Source organism: Oncorhynchus mykiss, chromosome 4, assembly GCF_013265735.2.
Source record: "Oncorhynchus mykiss isolate Arlee chromosome 4, USDA_OmykA_1.1, whole genome shotgun sequence".
NCBI lineage: Eukaryota > Metazoa > Chordata > Actinopteri > Salmoniformes > Salmonidae > Oncorhynchus > Oncorhynchus mykiss.
Genome location: NC_048568.1, coordinates 37,149,619 through 37,170,109, shown reverse-complemented (window position 1 = coordinate 37,170,109; position 20,491 = coordinate 37,149,619). Strand labels below are relative to the sequence as shown.

Below are 20,491 nucleotides of genomic sequence, written 5' to 3'. Positions count from 1 at the left end.
CCCATTCTTCAAGGCAAAACTGCTCCAGCTCCTTCAAGTTGGATGGGTTCTGCTGGTGCACAGTAATCTTTAAGTCATACTACATATTCTCAACTGGATTGAGGTCTGGGATTTGACTAGGCCATTCCAAGACATTTAAATGTTTCCCCTTAAACCACTCGTGTGTTGCTTTAGCAGTATGCTTAGGGTCATTGTTCTGCGGAATGGTGAACCTCCGTCCCAGTCTCAAATCTCTGGAAGACTGAAACAGGTTTGCCTCAAGAATTTCCCTGTATTTAGCGCCATCCATCATTCCTTCAATTCTGACTAGTTTCCCAGTCCCTGCCGATGAAAAACATCCCCACAGCATGATATTGCCACCACCATGCTTCACTGTGGGGATGGTGTTCTCGGGGTGATGTGAGGTGTTGGGTTTGCACCAGATATAGCGTTTCCCTTGATGGCCAAAAATCTCAGTTTTACTCTCATCTGACCAGAGTACCTTCTTCCATATGTTTGGGGAGTCTCCCACATGCCGTTTGGTGAACACCAAACGTGTTTGCAGATTTTTTTTCTGTAAGCAATGGCTTTTTTCTGGACACTCTTCTGTAATTCCCAGCTCTGTGTAGTGTACGGCTAAAGTGGTCCTATGGATAGATACTCCAATCTCCGCTGTGGAGCTTTGCAGCTCCTTCAGGGTTATCTTTGGTCTCTTTGTTGCCTCTGATTAATATCCTCCTTGCATGAGTTTTGGTGGGCAGCCCTCTCTTGGCAGGTTTGTTGTGGTCCCATGTTCTTTCCATTTTTTAATAAAGGATTTAATGGTGCTCCATGGGATGTTCAAAGCTTCTGATATTTTTTTAGAACCAAACCCTGACACAGTTGAAGTTGGAAGTTTACATACACTTAGATTGGAGTCATTAAAACTAGTTTTTCAACCACTCCACAAATTTCTTGTTAACAAACTATAGTTTTGGCAATTCGGTTAGGACATCTACTTTGTGCGTTGACACAAGTAATTTTTCCAATAATTGTTTACAGACTGGTTATTTCACTTATAACTCACCGTATTTCAATTCCAGTGGGTCAGAAGTTACACTAAGTACACTAAGTTGACTGTGCCTTTAAACAGCTTGGAAAATTCCAGAAAATTATGACATGGCTTTAGAAGCTTCTGATAGGCTAATCGACATCATTTGAGTCAATTGGAGGTCTATTCAGTGCCTCTTTGCTTGACATCATGGGGAAAATCAAAAGAAACCAAGACCTCATGAAAAAAAATTGTAGCCCTCCACAAGTCTGGTTCATTCCAAATGCCTGAAGGTACCACGTTCATCTGTACAAACAATAGTACGGAAGTATAAACACCATGGGACCAGGCAGCCGTCATACCGCACAGGAAGGAGACGTGTTCTGTCTCCTAGAGATGAATGTACTTTGGTGCGAAAAGTGCAAATTAATCACAGAACAACAGAAAAGGACCTTGTGAAGATGCTGGAGGAAACGGGCACAAAAGTATCAATATCCACAGTAAAGCGTGTCCTAAATCTTCATAACCTGAAAGGCTGCTCAGCAAGGATGAAGCCACTACTCTAAAACCACCATAAAAAAGCCAGACTATGGTTTGCAACTGCACATAGGGACAAAGATCGCTCTTTTTGGAGGAATGTCCTCTTGTCTGATGAAACAAAAATAGAACTGTTTGGCCATAATGACCATCGTTATGTTTGAAGGAAAAAGGGGGAGGCTTGCAAGCCTGAGAACACCATCCCAACTGTGAAGCACAGGGGTGGCAGCATCATGTTGTGTGGGTGCTTTGCTGCAGGAGGGACTGGTGCACTTCACAAAATAGATGCATCAAGAGGAAGGAAAATTACGTGGATATATTGAAGCAACATCAAGACATGGGTCTGTTAGTTAAAGCTTGGTCGCAAATGGGTCTTCCAAATGGACAATGACCCAAAGCATACTTCCAAACTTCTGGTAAAAATGGCTTAACGTCAACAAAGTCAAGGTTTTGGAGTGGAAATCACAAAGCGCTGACCTCAGTCACATAGAACATTTGTGGACAGAACTGAAAAAGTGTGCGCGAGCAAGGAGGCCTACAAACCTGACTCAGTTACACCAGCTCTGTCAGGAAGAATGGGCCAAAATTCACCCAACTTATTGTGGGAAGCTACCCAAAACATTTGACCCAAGTTAAACAATTTAAAAGCAATGCTACCAAATACTAATTGAGTGTATGTAAACTTCTGACCCACTGGGAATGTGAAAAAAAATGTGAATGTGAATAAAAGCTGAAATAACTCTACTTGTATTCTGACATTTCACATTCTGAAAACAAAAGTGGTGATCCTAACTGACCTAAAACAGGGATTTTTTTTTTTTTTACTAGGTTTAAATGTCAGGAATTGTGAAAAACAGAGTTTAAATGTATTTGGCTAAGGTGTTTGTAAACATCCGACTTCAACTGTATGTACTTCACAACTTCGTCCCAGACCTGTTTCAAGAGCTCCTTGGTCTTCATGATGCCCCTTGCTTTGTGGTGTTGTAGACTCTGGGGCTTTTCAGAACAGGTGTATATTGAGATCATGTGACACTTAAATAAAGTCCACCTGTGTTCAATCTAACTAATTATGTGACTTCTGAAGGTAATTGGTGGCACCAGATCTTATTTAGGGGTTTCATAGCAAAGGGGGTGACTAGATATGCACACACCACTTCTCCTTTTTAAAAAAACATTTAAACAAGTCATTTTTTTCATTTTACTTCACCCATTTTGACTATTTTGTGTATGTCCATTACATGAAATCGAAATAAAAATCTGTTTAAATTAGGTTGTAATGCATCAAAACAGGAAAAATGACAAGGGGGATGAATATTTTTGAAGGCACTGTATCTACCTCCATTACCTCGTACCTCTGCACATTGACTCAGTACTGGTACCCTGTGTATTTATTCATTGTGTTATTAAATCTTTAAATATTTCTCTCTACATTGTTGAGAAGGGTCTGAAAGTAAGCATTTTCACTGTTAGTCTACACCTGTGCTTTTACAAAGCATGTGACAAAATAAAATTGGATAGCACTGTAGAATCACACTGGTTTTATGTTTATTAGCACAAACCTAAAAAAAAAAAAAAAAATACGAGACACTTTCAATCCACTAGTTGAAGTGTATTCAGTGTTAACAGAGTAGGGTTACACTATTCCAGCCGTAACAGAGTTTGTGTAATTATTATCAAGATACAATAGACTAGATCACTTAAGATCGGGATTCAAACTCAAAGCACAGGAATGCTGCTAGATCAAAGAGAATTTAACAAAACAAGTCATAATAACATTGCTTAATACAACTATGGGGGCTTTACTTTAAAAACACTTCACAGGCGAGACTCTGTTCCATGTAAAGATTAAGGGATGGTGTAAAGAAAATAGAAAAAAAAAGTCATCATCAACATAGATGTGAAGAACAATCCCTGCTAGTTCCTTGGGGTTTCAGCCAAACAGACGAGACAAACGGATATCTGTACTGTCCCAGCCAAACCCCCCCCCCCCCAAAACCCAAAACCCTGGGTCGCATTCAGTGGGCACAAAAGCAGAACACTGTGTCAAAGTTTAAAACAAAGGAAAATGAACTAAAACACGCTAAAATGGCAACTCCTACTTTTCAAATGTTTTTGGAGATTTTGTGCCAAATGAACGCTACCCCATTATCAGACTTGTCGTCTCAGGTGGAAACTTGTTTCAAAAACAGTCGCAGCCATTTTTGTGCCTACTGAACGCTACCCTCCCATGCCACCAGACTGGGTATCTTGCTCCGTGCTCTCACTCCTTCCTGCGTTTCTTGTCGTGGTCGTAGTCCTTGGAGCCTCTACTGGTGGAGGGTCTCTTGGAGCCGCCGTGTTGCTTCGCCTCCTCTAAAAACTTGTCCAGACCGAACGGATCCTCCTCAAACTGGACAGGGCCGTCACGACGAGGACCGTGGTCCGTACCAGAGAACTCACGGTCCGGAACAAACCTGGAAGGGGAGGAATCAGTTGCATTAGTGCTGGGCAAAAAAACGTGCTCTCGTCGAGAAGGATTATAAGTTCCTTTAGTTCCCTACAACCCTGGGGTGTAGACGGGAGGGGACAGAGGTAAGGGAAGTTGAATCATTTGGAAATAGATCGTGTTCACTCAAAAACATTACTCAAACATGGTTGGTTGTTGAATTCTGGTAAGTACAGAGGACTTGGTATGACCCATATGAAGTGCAGTGCTGAGAAAATAAATGCATTAAACAATTCATCCTTTGAAGTGATTTCCATTTAACTTTCAAAGGTCTAATGTCTCCACATTTCAAACATAATAAGGGCAGGTTGAATTTACCACTGATAGACTGTTCCATAGGGTTTATCAACCTATAGCTCGTATCACATTCCACCATCAGTCCCTGTTAAAAGTGACCTGTTATCTGTAGCCCAGTAAAGAAACCAATCACATAAAGCAGCCAGTGAAACTATGGTAGACTGTCTGAGGAGACGCTGTGGACATCAGGGTAGGGATGGTGCAGATGAAGTACAGACATTCTGCTCTGGTATACACACTATACGGTCGACCTCTGGTAAGAACTGCACACTCCACTTAGGGAAAGATCACTATAGTACCTACAGACTGGAGCGTTCTGGCAGTGTGTTTATATCTATCAGCAGTGGACTGTGTCTCTCTCCATACGTCTCTCCCAGAGAGGAAGCAGCACCTTCCCCGACACGTTTTGCTCTTCATTGTAACCAGAGGGCTGATAGAAATACTATGCAGCCAGTCTCTCTTGGCTCGGAGTTGAGAAGCGACCGGCTCTCTTGGCTCGGAGTTGAGAAGCGACCGGCTCTCTTGGCTCGGAGTTGAGAAGAGACCGGCTCTCTTGGCTCGGAGTTGAGAAGAGACCGGCTCTCTTGGCTCGGAGTTGAGAAGAGACCGGCTCTCTTGGCTCGGAGTTGAGAAGAGACCGGCTCTCTTGGCTCGGAGTTGAGAAGAGACCGACTCTCTTGGCTCGGAGTTGAGAAGAGACCGACTCTCTTGGCTCGGAGTTGAGAAGAGACCGACTCTCTTGGCTCGGAGTTGAGAAGAGACCGACTCTCTTGGCTCGGAGTTGAGAAGAGACCGACTCTCTTGGCTCGGAGTTGAGAAGAGACCGACTCTCTTGGCTCGGAGTTGAGAAGAGACCGACTCTCTTGGCTCGGAGTTGAGAAGAGACCGACTCTCTTGGCTCGGAGTTGAGAAGAGACCGGCTCTCTTGGCTCGGAGTTGAGAAGAGACCGACTCTCTTGGCTCGGAGTTGAGAAGAGACCGACTCTCTTGGCTCGGAGTTGAGAAGAGACCGACTCTCTTGGCTCGGAGTTGAGAAGAGACCGACTCTCTTGGCTCGGAGTTGAGAAGAGACCGACTCTCTTGGCTCGGAGTTGAGAAGAGACCGACTCTCTTGGCTCGGAGTTGAGAAGAGACCGACTCTCTTGGCTCGGAGTTGAGAAGAGACCGACTCTCTTGGCTCGGAGTTGAGAAGAGACCGACTCTCTTGGCTCGGAGTTGAGAAGAGACCGACTCTCTTGGCTCGGAGTTGAGAAGAGACCGACTCTCTTGGCTCGGAGTTGAGAAGAGACCGACTCTCTTGGCTCGGAGTTGAGAAGAGACCGACTCTCTTGGCTCGGAGTTGAGAAGAGACCGACTCTCTTGGCTCGGAGTTGAGAAGAGACCGACTCTCTTGGCTCGGAGTTGAGAAGAGACCGACTCTCTTGGCTCGGAGTTGAGAAGAGACCGACTCTCTTGGCTCGGAGTTGAGAAGAGACCGACTCTCTTGGCTCGGAGTTGAGAAGAGACCGACTCTCTTGGCTCGGAGTTGAGAAGAGACCGACTCTCTTGGCTCGGAGTTGAGAAGAGACCGACTCTCTTGGCTCGGAGTTGAGAATAGACTGACTGCATGACTTATTTGAATAAGAAACATTAATGTGTTGGAAATTCCAAATGGTTTGCATTAGTCAACAGCGCTGACACACACACAGCCCACCAGACATGCCACCACCAGTCCCCAGGTCCAGAACAAATTCAAGGAAACATACAGTGTTACCCAGAGCCATGAGTCCATCTTATGTAGCGCAAATGAACAGCAAACCTGGTTTAAAAAACAAATAAAGCAACACCCCACGGCACAATTCCTCTCCCCCATGTGACCTACTGGTTGTGTGTCTGTACTGACGTGTGATCTACTCATTGTGTGTCTGTACTGACATGTGACCTACTGGTTTTGTGTCTGTACTGACGTGTGACCTACTTGGTTTGTGTCTGTACTGAAGTGTGACCTACTTGTTGTGTGATCTACTTGTTGTGCGTCTGTACTGATGTGTATGTGGAACTGATAGATGCAAAAACACACGACATGTTCATGTTTTTAATTGTATGTAATTGTATTTAGTCTGTAATGTCTGTTAGGTTATGGTGTTGGACTCCAGTAACACTAGATGTCACCACTGGTGCCTAATAAAACCTAAATGTTGAACTTATCAATTCAGGTCATTTACCGCGATATGGATTTTCTTCTCCATATCGCCCAGCTAGATGTCCCAGTCATTTCAAGACATGTCCTTGTACGTGTGTGTGTGTGTGTGTGTATATGGCGGCAGGGTAGCCTAGTGGTTAGAGCGTTGGACTAGTAACCGGAAGGTTGACATGGTACAAATCTGTCGTTCTGCCCCTGAACAGGCAGTTAACCCACAGTTCCAAGGCCATCATTATTGAAAATAAGAATTTGTCCTCAACTGACTTGCCTAGTTAAATAAATAAATATAAAAAAATATATATATCTAACAGTATATCATAAATACAGAGGGGTAACATAACAGATGGCCTTGCGTACTTGCTGCTCTGCATGAGTGTGTCCAGGTCGTCTCCATACATGTCCTTGTCAGAGCTCTTGGTGGGCCTGTAGATGTTCTGGGCCATATCGCTGCCTCTCCTGAACGGCTGGTCGTACACGTTGTACATCTCATCCTCCCCACCTGCAAAACCACTGTCCATACCCTGGGGGAGGGGGGGGGAGAAAGTATGTAAGATTTTCTGTGAAAAATGTCCAAACTAAATTAGTTTGACCGGCTGTAAGGAAATAAAAACCAGTGAAAACAACCCAACTTGTTTATGATAACATTTCTGTTCTGCTTGGATCCATATTTTAAGTGGTTTAAATACTAAAATAGCTTTTATGATGCTGATAAAGATCAACTTTTACAGACGGTCCCTAACTGCACATTCACTTTTTCTCAAGAAGTAAACCATATTTCTCCATCCTGTTCCCCAGTCAAAATGTAGCCCACATTTGGTGTATCATTTTACTGCATGAAATGCTTAATTCAGCAGGAGTTGATGTTGAGGCTATGTGAGAGTTTACAGAGCTACAGTCAGTGTCCAGATTTCAGTTTCCATTCAACCCATCTGAACAGTAGGCTACAGTTCTCTTGATGTGTCATGGGCCTGTTTGAAGTGCCCATCTGGTGACTGTCCAATTTGTATAGCGCCTCACAATCATCACACATAACCTAGTTATAACCTAGCCAGCACTGCCATCATCCTGTGTTACCACTTCACCTAATGTTTCACAGACATTACTTTTCTGCACCTCTCTTCTCTTTATTTTCAACTCTCCATTTCAGTTTCCTCTTATTGAATAAAACTTAAAACTCAAATATTGCTTCCCCCCACCCCCCCCCCGTGGTTCGACTAAAGCTTTTTCTGCTCGTTCCCAAAAGCATTTGTGCGTATTTGGCACAAGTCCAGTTAGGCCCTAAAGCCTAGGATTACACACTAACGTCAGACAGACTAAAATAATGAAAGAAAAACCTCAATGTAGCCTATAGATATAAATTGCACAAGAATTATAGATGAATGAATTTGTTACGGTATTGTTTTGTCTTCATTCTACCTTCCTTCAGCCATACAATATTTCAGGACCCTAACCCCACCCGCCTGTGGATATAACCATGGGGACGGCAGGTTATGGGTCAACCTGCGCATCACTAGTGTGTGTGTGTGTGCGCTCCATCTCACCTTGCTCTGGTTAAACAGTCTCTGGTCGTACTGAGCCTCGCTGGAGGCTCTAGGGTTGGGCTGGCCCAGAGCGATCAGCTCACTGACATCTCTGTCCTGGTCTCTCTGCAGCTTCGACCTGACGATGGAAACACACCAGAGACAGTTGAGGAAGAAGGAGACATTCATTTAAAAGTACTACAATGGAAGGTAGCCTGCGAGCTAAAAACTAGCGCACCCAACCTCTGTAGCTTTGTGTGGAATTAGTCTCTGCTCCAAACCACACACACTATAACACCAGGGCACATTACGGTATCATAACTTCATCATCCCCAATCTCTACAAATCTGCAGATAATCACGTCCAGCAGACGCGCCGGCAAGGTTAAGTAGTCGCTGTTGGTGTCTCCCCCCCCCCCCCTCGTTGTTTCCCTGCAGTCGTAGCAGACAGACAAGGGGTCAGGGCTGGGTTCTGCTGTGGTGAGCTGCATTCATTCAACGTTTCTTACACAACATGAATGATTCCGCTGTGTGTGTGTAAAGTCAGTGTGTCGGGTGTGTGGCTAGAGCAATGGTGTGTGACTGTAGTACTGGTGTGTGTATGTAATGGCGTGTGTATGTAATGGTGTGTGACTGGAGCAATGGTGTGTGTATGTAATGGTGTGTGTATGTTTGTGTGTTGCGTTGTTAAAAATGATTGTACCTCTTATCAGGGGCAGCTCTGGAGATGTTCCTGTCGTGCTGTCTCTCTTTCCTCCTGTCATGACGGATCTCGTCACGCTCTCTGGCCTCACCGTCCTCTCCACCTGCCACAGGAGAGACGGAGGGAGGAGGGAGAAATACAGATGGAGAATGTACAGGGGATGGAGAGAGTGGGACAGTGCAGAGGGAGAGAAGGAGAAGAAACAGAGAATGAGAGAAGGAGAAGAAACAGGGAATGAGAGAGTGGGACAGTACCAGGAGGAGATATGGAGAAGAAACAGGGAATGAGAGAGTGGGACAGTACAGGAGGAGAGAGGGAGAAGAAACAGGGAATGAGAGAAGGAGAAGAAACAGGGAATGAGAGAGTGGGACAGTGCAGGAGGAGAGAGGGAGAAGAAACAGGGAATGAGAGAAGGAGAAGAAACAGGGAATGAGAGAGTGGGATAGTGCAGGAGGACAGATGGAGAAGAAACAGGGAATGAGAGAAGGAGAAGAAACAGGGAATGAGAGAGTGGGACAGTGCAGGAGGAGAGGGGGAGAAGAAACAGGGAATGAGAGAGTGGGACAGTGCAGGAGGAGAGAGGGAGAAGAAACAGGGAATGAGAGAGTGGGACAGTACAGGAGGAGAGAGTGGGACAGTACAGGAGGAGAGAGGGAGAATAAACAGGGAATGAGAGAGTGGGACAGTACAGGAGGAGAGAGGGAGAAGAAACAGGGAATGAGAGAGTGGGACAGTACAGGAGGAGAGATAGAGAAGAAACAGGGAATGAGAGAGTGGGACAGTGCAGGAGGAGAGAGAGAGAAGAAACAGGGAATGAGACAGTGGGACAGTGCAGGAGGAGAGAGGGAGAAGAAACAGGGAATGAGAGTGGGACAGTGCAGGAGGAGAGAGGGAGAAGAAACAGGGAATGAGAGAGTGGGACAGTACCAGGAGGAGAGATAGAGAAGAAACAGGGAACGAGAGAGTGGGACAGTGCAGGGGAGAGAGGGAGCAAGGGGGTTACCAGGAGGCTCACTCATAAACGACAGCTGAGTCTAGTCCTCCCTCTGCATGCACAGAGCTACTTGGTCAAGACTCAGTGTTTCTAAATGCTGCATTTGGTTAAACACCGTCAGTATATTTCATTTCAAATGTACTTATCAGGGATTTGTGACCATGATAACCAAAACTTTGATACTTTGCAACTCATTACAGTCCTTGTACAGGAAAACATGAAATCATAAACAGATGATCTGATCCTAGATCTGTGGTTAGGGTAGAATTAAAGAAGGAAGAGGGTGGTGAACTGACCTTTGTCCCCTCCGTGACCTTTGATCCCTGCCCTGCGGTCTCGGGCCATTTGAGCCAGCTCTCTGAGCTTCTCCTCCTTCTTCTCCTTCTCTTTCTGGGCCATCTTCTTCTCCACCTGGGCTCTCATTTCCACAGCCTCTCTGGCCTAAACACAACAACAAAGAGAGAACACAGAATAGGATTTTCATGGCGACAGAATCACTCGGAAATCCATATCACACAGAACTGTAGTTGGATTTGAAATGGACAAAAAGAAGACCATTCACAACCAAAACATTATTTCAGAGAGGCTCTGAGAAGTTGCTACGGCACAGGACGAACACCAAGATCCAAACCCACAGACTGTTTACCTTTCTGTCAGCAATGTAGAGCGCCTCGGCCAGTTTGGCAAAGTTCTCGTTGATGTGAACGGTCTGCAGTCCTCTACCATCCGCAGCCAGACGCTTGTCCAGTGGGATGGTGTAACCCTAGGGAGACCAATCACAGAACGCAAGGAGATGGGCTTCCAACGTTATCGCTCTGGGCCCCAAACAAAGATAAATGTCTCTTGAATTCACCAGTGCCTCCAGAGGGAGGGAGCAGAGGTAGAGTCAGTACCTTGGCGTTCTTCCAGTTTGAAATACAGGGGGGAATCTTCCACTCCTGTTGCTCCTTGACAGTCATCTGAAAGGACACAGAGAAAACACGTCACGTCGTTGTCCAACATTTACACAGCTAGAGGGAGGAGGTTCCAGATGAACCCATTTACACAGCTAGAGGGAGGAGGTTCCAGATGAACCCATTTACACAGCTAGAGGGAGGAGGTTCCAGATGAACCCATTTACACAGCTAGAGGGAGGAGGTTCCAGATGAACCCATTTACACAGCTAGAGGGAGGAGGTTCCAGATGAACCCATTTACACAGCTAGAGGGAGGAGGTTCCAGATGAACCCATTTACACAGCTAGAGGGAGGTTCCAGATGAACCCATTTACACAGCTAGAGGGAGGAGGTTCCAGATGAACCCATTTACACAGCTAGAGGGAGAAGGTTCCAGATGAACCCATTTACACAGCTAGAGGGAGGAGGTTCCAGATGAACCCATTTATTGACACAGCTAGAGGGAGAAGGTTCCAGATGAACCCATTTATTTACACAGCTAGAGGGAGAAGGTTCCAGATGAACCCATTTACACAGCTAGAGGGAGGAGGTTCCAGATGAACCCATTTACACAGCTAGAGGGAGGAGGTTCCAGATGAACCCATTTACACAGCTAGAGGGAGAAGGTTCCAGATTAATCCATTTACACAGCTAGAGGGAGGAGGTTCCAGATGAACCCATTTACACAGCTAGAGGGAGGTTCCAGATGAACCCATTTACACAGCTAGAGGGAGGAGGTTCCAGATGAACCCATTTACACAGCTAGAGGGAGGTTCCAGATGAACCCATTTACACAGCTAGAGGGAGGAGGTTCCAGATGAACCCATTTACACAGCTAGAGGGAGGAGGTTCCAGATGAACCCATTTACACAGCTAGAGGGAGGAGGTTCCAGATGAACCCATTTACACAGCTAGAGGGAGAAGGTTCCAGATGAACCCATTTATTTACACAGCTAGAGGGAGAAGGTTCCAGATGAACCCATTTACACAGCTAGAGGGAGAAGGTTCCAGATTAACCCATTTACACAGCTAGAGGGAGGAGGTTCCAGATTAACCCATTTACACAGCTAGAGGAAGAAAGTCACAGTGATGTATTCAACTGAGAATTAAAGTGCTCAAAACAGAACTGTACTAACTTTGCCTAAACCTTGAGATGCATGTATCTGTCTGAACCCCTATGGTCTGAACGAGGGACAATATTTTCATTTTTTTTTAAACAAACATTTAAACTGCCCCTTTTCTCTCTCATTCAACTTATTTTTTTTTTATCTTCATAAAATGACGTGAATTCACAATTCAGATATATAACCGCTAGGCGGTACTCAGTTCAACGTACCAAAGTCATGGTAACCAACCAGCTAGACAGCACCCACCTTACCACTGTCCCACCACCCACTCAGTAACAATGGTATTAATACTGTCCACCACCCACTCAGTAACGATGGTATTACTGCTGTCCACCACCCACTCAGTAACGATGGTATTACTGCTGTCCACCACCCACTCAGTAACGATGGTATTACTGCTCTCCACCACCCACTCAGTAACGATGGTATTAATACTGTCCACCACCCACTCAGTAACGATGGTATTAATGCTGTCCACCACCCACTCAGTAACGATGGTATTAATGCTGTCCACCACCCACTCAGTAACGATGGTATTAATGCTGTCCACCACCCACTCAGTAACGATGGTATTACTGCTGTCCACCACCCACTCAGTAACGATGGTATTAATGCTGTCCACCACCCACTCAATCTGTTGCCACGTATGTTGTTTGAGAGTTAGCGCTTTGTACTTGCAGAGCAGTCATGGTTTTTCAACATGGCATCTTGTAGTCTGGCTCTAAGTATACCATCAGGGTATCGAAGCCTACATCCTCAACCACTGACAATGCCTGCATATCAACTGCAGTCATATCTGTAATCAGTGCTGTGATTCTCACTCCGTCCCTCATCGCCCTACTGCCAGCAACGAGTTGGGTCTCACGCTGCCTCCCGTTCAGCACCTGTTCTGCCAGCAACGAGTTGGGTCTCACTCTGCCTCCCTTCCAGCACCTGTTCTGCCAGCAACGAGTTGGGTCTCACTCTGCCTCCCTTCCAGCACCTGTTCTGCCAGCAACGAGTTGGGTCTCACTCTGCCTCCCCTTCAGCACCTGTCCTGCCAGCAACGGGTTGGGTCTCACGCTGCCTCCCTTCCAGCACCTGTTCTGCCAGCAATGGGTTGGGTCTCACGCTGCCTCCCTTCCAGCACCTGTTCTGCCAGCAACGGGTTGAGTCTCAAGCTGCCTCCCTTCCAGCACCTGTTCTGCCAGCAACGGGTTGGGTCTCACGCTGCCTCCCGTTCAGCACCTGTTCTGCTACTGTAGCTCAATTCCACTTCGCAAAGTTTGCATCTGATCACCTTCTCAAAGTATTGCCATAGAGGTCTTCTCTTCTTTGTCTCCCCATCTGCCATTTTTACACCTGTTGTTAACGACGATGACGCGTGGGGCGCTTTAGAGCCGTGGCAAATCATTTGAAAGATGCATATTGCCTACCTGTAGTATTTCTGCGTTATATATTTGTTACATTTAAATGTTAAATGCCTTTACAATGACCAGGACCTGTTAGTGACAGTTTGGTGATAACTGCACTAGGATTTTAATCTAAATAAATAAAAAAGGTTTTCAGTTAGGGGTTATTTTTTTTGAAACGTTAGCGATTCCAAATTCGTTCAAACGTCACACCCCTTGTCTGAACCCCAACAGTACCTTTCTGCTGGGAGAGTGCATGACTGGTGCAGGAGGAGAGGGAGGACCACGAGGAATCTTCTTGTTGATCCTGAAACAATCAAACATGTCATTTTAGTTAACACAATAAAGGGGGTGGGGCATCTAGTCTGCATCCATCCAGGATATGCATGACTCGAGTTACCCCAGCAAGATAATAATACTGACAAGCATGTCAGTTAAAGGGTTTAGCAAGCATGTCAGTTAAAGGGTTTAGCAAGTATTTAGTCAGTGACCATGATGTAAATGTACTTACTTGAAGCGTGGGGGCTCCATGGGGTCCTTCTGCATCTCCACCATACGGATGACCCTCTGTTTGGCCCCAGAGTTGAAGGCCACACCCTGCTGGGAAGGAGTGTACCTGGTGGAATAACACACAAGGTATCAGCATCTACAGGCCCCTTTCAATAAACCACACAAACACTTTGAATAAATGTTAGGTTTCACAGGCACTGTCCTGTACACATGTAGGCTTCTACACCCGCATTGCTTGCTGTTTGGGGTTTTAGGCTGGGTTTCTGTACAGCTCTTTGAGATATCAGCTGATGTACGAAGGGCTATATAAATAAATTTGATTTAGGCCTAGGCTACATGTTGCATGGAAGTACGCAAATGTTCAGACCACAATGATGATTTCTAAATTGAGTCTGAAAAACGTTGTATTATACTCTTCTATAGTATTATACTCTTCTGTAGTATTATACTCTTCTATAGGGCAAAAATACATACACATTTTTACATCAGTGTATCATATACACTTAGTGGCCAGTTTATTAGGTACAGTTTTAGTGGCCAGTTTATTCCCCCCCCCCCCCAATCACAAAAAAAGGTTAGCTCTACATCCATTATCTTAGAAACGGCCGGCATCCTGGGCTTTTCATCAACGACAGTGTGCAGGGTTTACAGAGAACAGTGCAACGAAAAAAAAAAAAAACAACATCCAGTCAGCAGCTTGGTAGCTTGCCTGTGGCTCAAAAACAGCTTGTTGATGAGAGGTCGAAGGAGAATGGCCACAAACAGACAAACAACGGCGCAATGCAACAGTAGAGCGCAGAACAGCATTTCGGAAAGCACAACTCATCGGTCCTTGTAACAGATGGACTATTGCAGCAGACGCCCACACCGGGTTCTACTCCGATCAGTTAAAAACAAGAAGAAGAGGCTCCAGTGGGCACGTGATCACCAACACTGGACAACTGAGGAGTGGAAAAACATTGCCTGGTTCGACGAAGCCCGTTCATGGTGCGTCATGCGGATGGCAGTCAGGATTTGAAATAAGCAGCATGGCCCCATCCTGCTTGGTGTCAACGGTACATGCCGGTGTTTTTTTATCTTTATCTTTATTTAACTAGGCATGTCAGTTAAGAACAAATTATTTTCAATGATGACCTAGGAACCGTGGGTCAGGGGCAGAACGGCAGATTTTTACCATGTCAGCTCGGGGATTCGATCTTGCAACCTTTCAGTTACTAGTCCAACGCTCTAACCACTAGGCTACCTGCCGCCCCATGGTGTGGCGGTGTAATGGTGTGGGGAATGTTTTCCTGGTCCCTTGATCCCAACAGATCAACATTTGAACGCCACTCCTTGTAGAATCCAGGTTGTTCTGGAGGCAAAGGGGGGTCCAAATACTAGATACCATTAATAGTGCATCAGAGAACAACCATACCTGATGTACTGTGCAGGGGCCTGTTTGTCTGCTGCCCTCACAGGCATTGCTGCAGCGATCTTCTGGGAGACCTGCTTCATCAGAGCATCGCGGGTCTTCTCCGTCAGCTCTTTGACAGCCTCCTCGTCCGGCTTCTGCAGCTCAGGAGCATCATCGTTCAGCACTTCCTTAGGAAGCAGGTCTGTGTACTTACTGAAGATCACCTGCACAGGGAAAACAGAGGAGACAGCGGAACATACATAAACTGAACTCTACACTGCTTCTCTATGGGGGCATATATTCAAATGGTGGCCCCTCATTTTTTATTTAAGCAGGTAGGCCAGTTGAAAACAAGTTCTCATTTACAACTGCCACCTGGCCAAGATGAACGCATAGCAGCGTGACAAAAACAACCTAATTTTAACCACATGATCTGGGCAAGACACAGCTTTATTTACTTGGTAACTATAGGACAACAACGATGGAGGCTCACAGCATAAATCCAAATAAAACAGACCTTACTTTATGTCGCAGACTCATCTGAGAATGTATTGTACGTCCAACTGCATTGTAAATCTAGCTTGACCAAGCAGACCAGCTGGATATTTCATCATATTCTTACCTTGTCCTTGCCCTGTCCCTGTCTGGCAATGGCATCGTATTTGATCTTGCCCTCAGCATCCACCTGAACTGCCAGGGCATTGGATGTCTTTTTCTTCCTGCCCATCTCCAGAGGGAACTGGGCCACGTGGATCTCAGGGAAGGCACCGCCATCTCCAAAGTCCTACAACACAGAACAAGGCAGAGAGTCAAACAAACAGAGACTAAGAGTCAGAGACTGTGTGGAGATATACCTCCATCTCCAAAGTCCTACAACACAAAACAAGGCAGAGTGTCAAACAAACAGAGACTAAGAGGAAGAGACTGTGTGGAGATATACCTCCATCTCCAAAGTCCTACAACACAAAACAAGGCAGAGTGTCAAACAAACAGAGACTAAGAGGAAGAGACTGTGTGGAGATATACCTCCATCTCCAAAGTCCTACAAAGCAGGGGAGCCAAACACAAACCGAGAAAAAGTCTCACATTACCTATTTTTTTCTGGACAGAGTACTAACACAGCACCAACAATAGCAAACTCTTGTAAGGCTTCGACTGTCCCTTCCACTTTACATGGAGTCCCTTTTAAGACGACTCATAGCTAATCGCAGCCTCATTGAATTCATTAAACTAGGTATGGCGTAAATATCAGTACCTCCAGAGAGCGTGGCACCCAGCTCTTCCTGTAGCCGTAGGGAGGGGGTTCTCTGCGGGAGGAGACCAGGGCGGTGGAGTGGGACCTCTGTGCCCGGGCTCTCTCCTCTGACTCCAACTGGTCCTGAGACAGCTGGGTCGGCGCAGGTAGAAAGCTGCAGGCAGACAAACAAAGTTGTCAATCTTCTTTCGCTATTAAATTGTATGTACGCAATTCAGGTATCTCGACTGTAAACAAGGCTAGCTAGCTATCTAACGTTTGCGTACGATGCATGTGCTAGTTTGAAAGTTGAGACACAACACATGGTTGTGTTCGCAACTAGTAACGCCAATGTACATTTTCTAATAAACCTGGCCCCGATAAACCAAATACCTAGCTAGCTAATCCTCAAGACAAGAAACCACCAGAGAGCAGTTAGCTAAAGTTAGCTTGCTAGCTAGCCAACTAGGCCAGGAGTTAGCCTAGCTAACTATATGCTAACGACCAAAACATCGATTTCATAAAAATAATATGGGGGTAAGACGTAACTAACTTTACATAATGTCTTAACATGCCATTTTATTATTTAAAGGTGCTGTACATTCAGTAAAATATAAATAAGGCCTTGCCACACGACTCACCTCGTAAGCGACATTTTTTTCTCTCCCCTTGCACGCACAGACTGACGTCATACGTAGGGAACGACACAATGTTCAGAATCTCGCGATATTAGATTGCAGCTACATGTGACTTCCTCTAGCATATGAGGTGATAGGTCGAGAATGCTCCTGCATATTTCACTTTTTTTACGATATATATAAAACAATTACTTAGAAAAAAGAATGGCGAGTAAAAGGCTATGAAAAAATATTGACATTCTTACATGTTAGTCATTTAGCAACATTGCCCTGCTGGAAATACCAATTCTCAGAGTTGGGGGACATTGTCAGAGCAGAAGGAAGCAAGTTTTCTTCCAGGACAACCTTGTACGTGGCTTGATTCATGTGTCCTTCACAAATACAAATCTTCCCGATTCCAGCCTTGCTGAATCACCCCCAGATCATCACCGATCCTCCACCAAATATCACTGTGGGTGCGAGACACTGTGGCTTGTAGGCCTCTCCAGGTCTCGCACCCACTGTGAAATTTGGTGGAGGATCGGTGATGATCTGGGGGTGCTTCAGCTTTGTACACTGCCTCAAAAGTGTCAAAAACATGCTATTGAAATGGCAGAAATCATTGATGACCCAAAAGATAAATGCTGCCTTGTCTCATTCACCTTCTTGTCACTCATCCTCAGATTTCTCCAAACCCTGTCAGCTCACATCCATCACAGCATTACCCCATCAGATCAGACGGGATAACTTCATTAGGTCTCCGCTCACCAACAGGAAGACACAATAAAGAACAAAATAGCAGTAGTGCCTCTTCGAAACAGTTGACCTGCATGCTTTTTCTAATACTCCTGGGACCCACTGAATGGAAATCCATCCTTGAGACTTTCTCCTATAGGATACAGTATGTACTGCATTTAAACATAACAGTGGGTACACTTCTACGCAGACAACACCATTCTGTATACTTCTGGCCCTTCTTTGGACACTGTGTTAACTAACCTCCAGACGAGCTTCAATGTCATTCAACACTCCTTCCGTGGCCTCCAACTGCTCTTAAATGCAAGCAAAACTAAATTCATGCTCTTCAACCGATCGCTGCCCGAGCCCACCCACCAGTCTAGCATCACTACTCTGGACGGTTCTGACTTAGTTAGACTGTAAACTCTCCTTCCAGACTCACATTAAGCATCTCCAATCCAAAATGAAATCTAGAATCGGCTTCCTATTTCACAAAAAGCGTCCTTCACCCATGCTGCCAAACATACCCTCGTAAAACTGACTATCTTACCGATCCTTGACTTCGGCAATGTCATTTACAAAATAGCTTCCAACACTCTACTCAGCAAATTGGATGTAGTCTATCACAGTGCTATCTGTTTTGTCACAAAGCCCCATATACCACCCACCACTGCAACCTGTATGCTCTCATTGGCTGGCCCTCGCTTCATATTCGTCGCCATACCGACTGGCTCCAGGTCATTTATAAGTCTTTGCTAGGTAAAGCCCCACCTTATCTCAGCTCACTGGTCACCATGGCAGCACCCACCTGTAGCATGCGCCCCAGCAGGTATATTTCACTGGTCACCCCCAAAGCCAACTCCTCCTTTGGCCGCCTTTCCTTCCAGTTCTCTGCTGCCAATGACTGGAACTAATTGCAAAAATCACTAAAGTTGGAGATTTATACTGTATCTCCCTCACTAACTTTAAGCATCAACTGTCAGAGCAGCTTACCGATCATTGCACCTGAACATAGCCCATCTGTAAATAGCCACCCAACTACCTCATCCCCATATTGTTATTTATTTTTTGCTCCTTTGCACCTCAGTATCTCTACTTCCACATTCATCTTTTGCACATCTATCACTCCAGTTTTTAATTGCTAAATTGTAATTATTTCGCCACTATGGCCTATTTTATTGCCTTACCTCCCTAATCTTACTACATTTGCACACACTGTATATAGACTTTTCTATTGTGTTATTGACTGTACGTTTGTTTATTCCATGTGTAACTCTGTGCTGTTTGTGTTACACTGCTTTACTATATCTTGGTCAGGTCGCAGTTGTAAATGAGAACTTGTTCTCAACTGGCCTACCTGGTTAAATAAAGGTGAAACAAAATAAATAAATAAACATAAGCCAATGTTTCATCATTGTAGCCTAATTATTGCAATTTCGATCAATGATGTCTAAATCAAACTACATGTAGTCTTTTGTCAAACTGTTTCAGCCACATGATTCTAATAAGCCTAATTTCAATGTTTAAGAAGCTAAGTGCCCTTTCTTCACCACTCAGCACAGTAAACATTTCCCCACTCAGTCAGCAGTAGTAACCTCTATAGCAATGTGGGCAATGAAAAGGTCACCAGGGCTCGTTCCATTTCCACAGAGTTCCTTCCTCTTCCTCTCTCTGATTGTTGCTGTTCCGGTAAAGGACGCTTCTGAAAAGGTGTCAAACTTAGGTTATGTAACTGTGACCACAGGTTGAGGCCGCCACGGCGTGGGTGTGTGTGTGTGTGTGTGTGTGTGTGTGTGTGTGTGTGTGTGTGTGTGCGACTGTGTTTGTGTGTGTGTGTGTCGCCTGCCCCCGAAGGGTGTAAAAAATCCAATTTTCTGGTCCTCTTCTTAGTGCTCAGCTGGTACCCTACCCACTGTTCTCTCTCACCTCTCACCATCCCTCTTTCTCTCTCCTGCCACAGACTCCCTGGGTTGTTTCTGCGAGTGAGTGCTGGTTGGCTAGGCTGTAGTAGAGCGGTAAGGTAGTGCTGAACACTGATTGGTTGTGCTCCTCCACAAGGAGTGTGCAGGGGGCGAAGTGAGGCATGTTAACCTGAAGGGACAGAAGACATTGTCCCTCAGCAAAACTGCCCTGAGGGATCCCTCCAGCCATACCAATGTCAGTCTCTGACTCTGTTTAAGTCATCAAGACTCATACTGCACTGTCTAACTTTTCCCTGTAAATGTACAGCATTATACTGGCACCACAGTTGCAGTGGGGTAAAGTACTTCAGTAAAAATACTTTAAAGTACTACTGTAATGTCACGTTCTGACCTTTATTTCCGTTGTTTTGTATTTATTTAGTATGGTCAGGGCGTGAGTTGGGTGGGCAGTCTATGTTTGTTTTTCTATGTTTTGGGGCATTTCTATGTTTTCGGCCTAGTATGGTTCTCAATCAGAGGCAGGTGTCATTAGTTGTCTCTGATTGAGAATCATACTTAGGTAGCCTGGGTTGCACTGTTTGTTTGTGGGTGATTGTCTATGTTGATGGCTTGTTTCAGCACAGGTCTCATTTTGTAGCTTCACGGTCGAATTTGGTTTATTGTTTTTGTTACTCGTTTGTATAGTGTTCAGTCTTTCTTGATGAAAGATTTGCCATGGACACTTACCACGCCGCGTATTGGTCCTCAGATCCATCTCGTCTCTCCTCTTCAGATGAAGAGGAGGACGGCCGTGACATGTAAGGTCCTATTAAGTCGTTTTTGGGGGGTACCTGTACTGTACTTTACTTTACTATTTATGCTTATATTACTCGTTACATTATGAATGCTTAGCAGGACAG

At 45.2% G+C, this 20,491-nt stretch overlaps 1 protein-coding gene across 1 annotated transcript; it reads right to left on the bottom strand.

Annotated features, from left to right (window-relative positions):
* Positions 1–3,067: 3,067 nt before the first annotated feature.
* On the bottom strand, positions 3,068–17,086 carry snw1 (SNW domain containing 1). The gene is made up of 13 exons (XM_036976210.1): positions 16,957–17,086; positions 16,337–16,490; positions 15,704–15,865; positions 15,103–15,305; positions 13,690–13,794; positions 13,416–13,485; positions 10,620–10,685; positions 10,373–10,489; positions 10,023–10,167; positions 8,733–8,835; positions 8,052–8,169; positions 6,868–7,031; positions 3,068–3,999 (listed from the first exon to the last, which is right to left on the bottom strand). The coding sequence occupies exons 1-13, from the start codon at positions 16,968–16,970 to the stop codon at positions 3,807–3,809; spliced, it is 1,614 nt and encodes a 537-aa protein (XP_036832105.1). The 5' UTR covers positions 16,971–17,086; the 3' UTR covers positions 3,068–3,806.
* Positions 17,087–20,491: the final 3,405 nt, after the last annotated feature.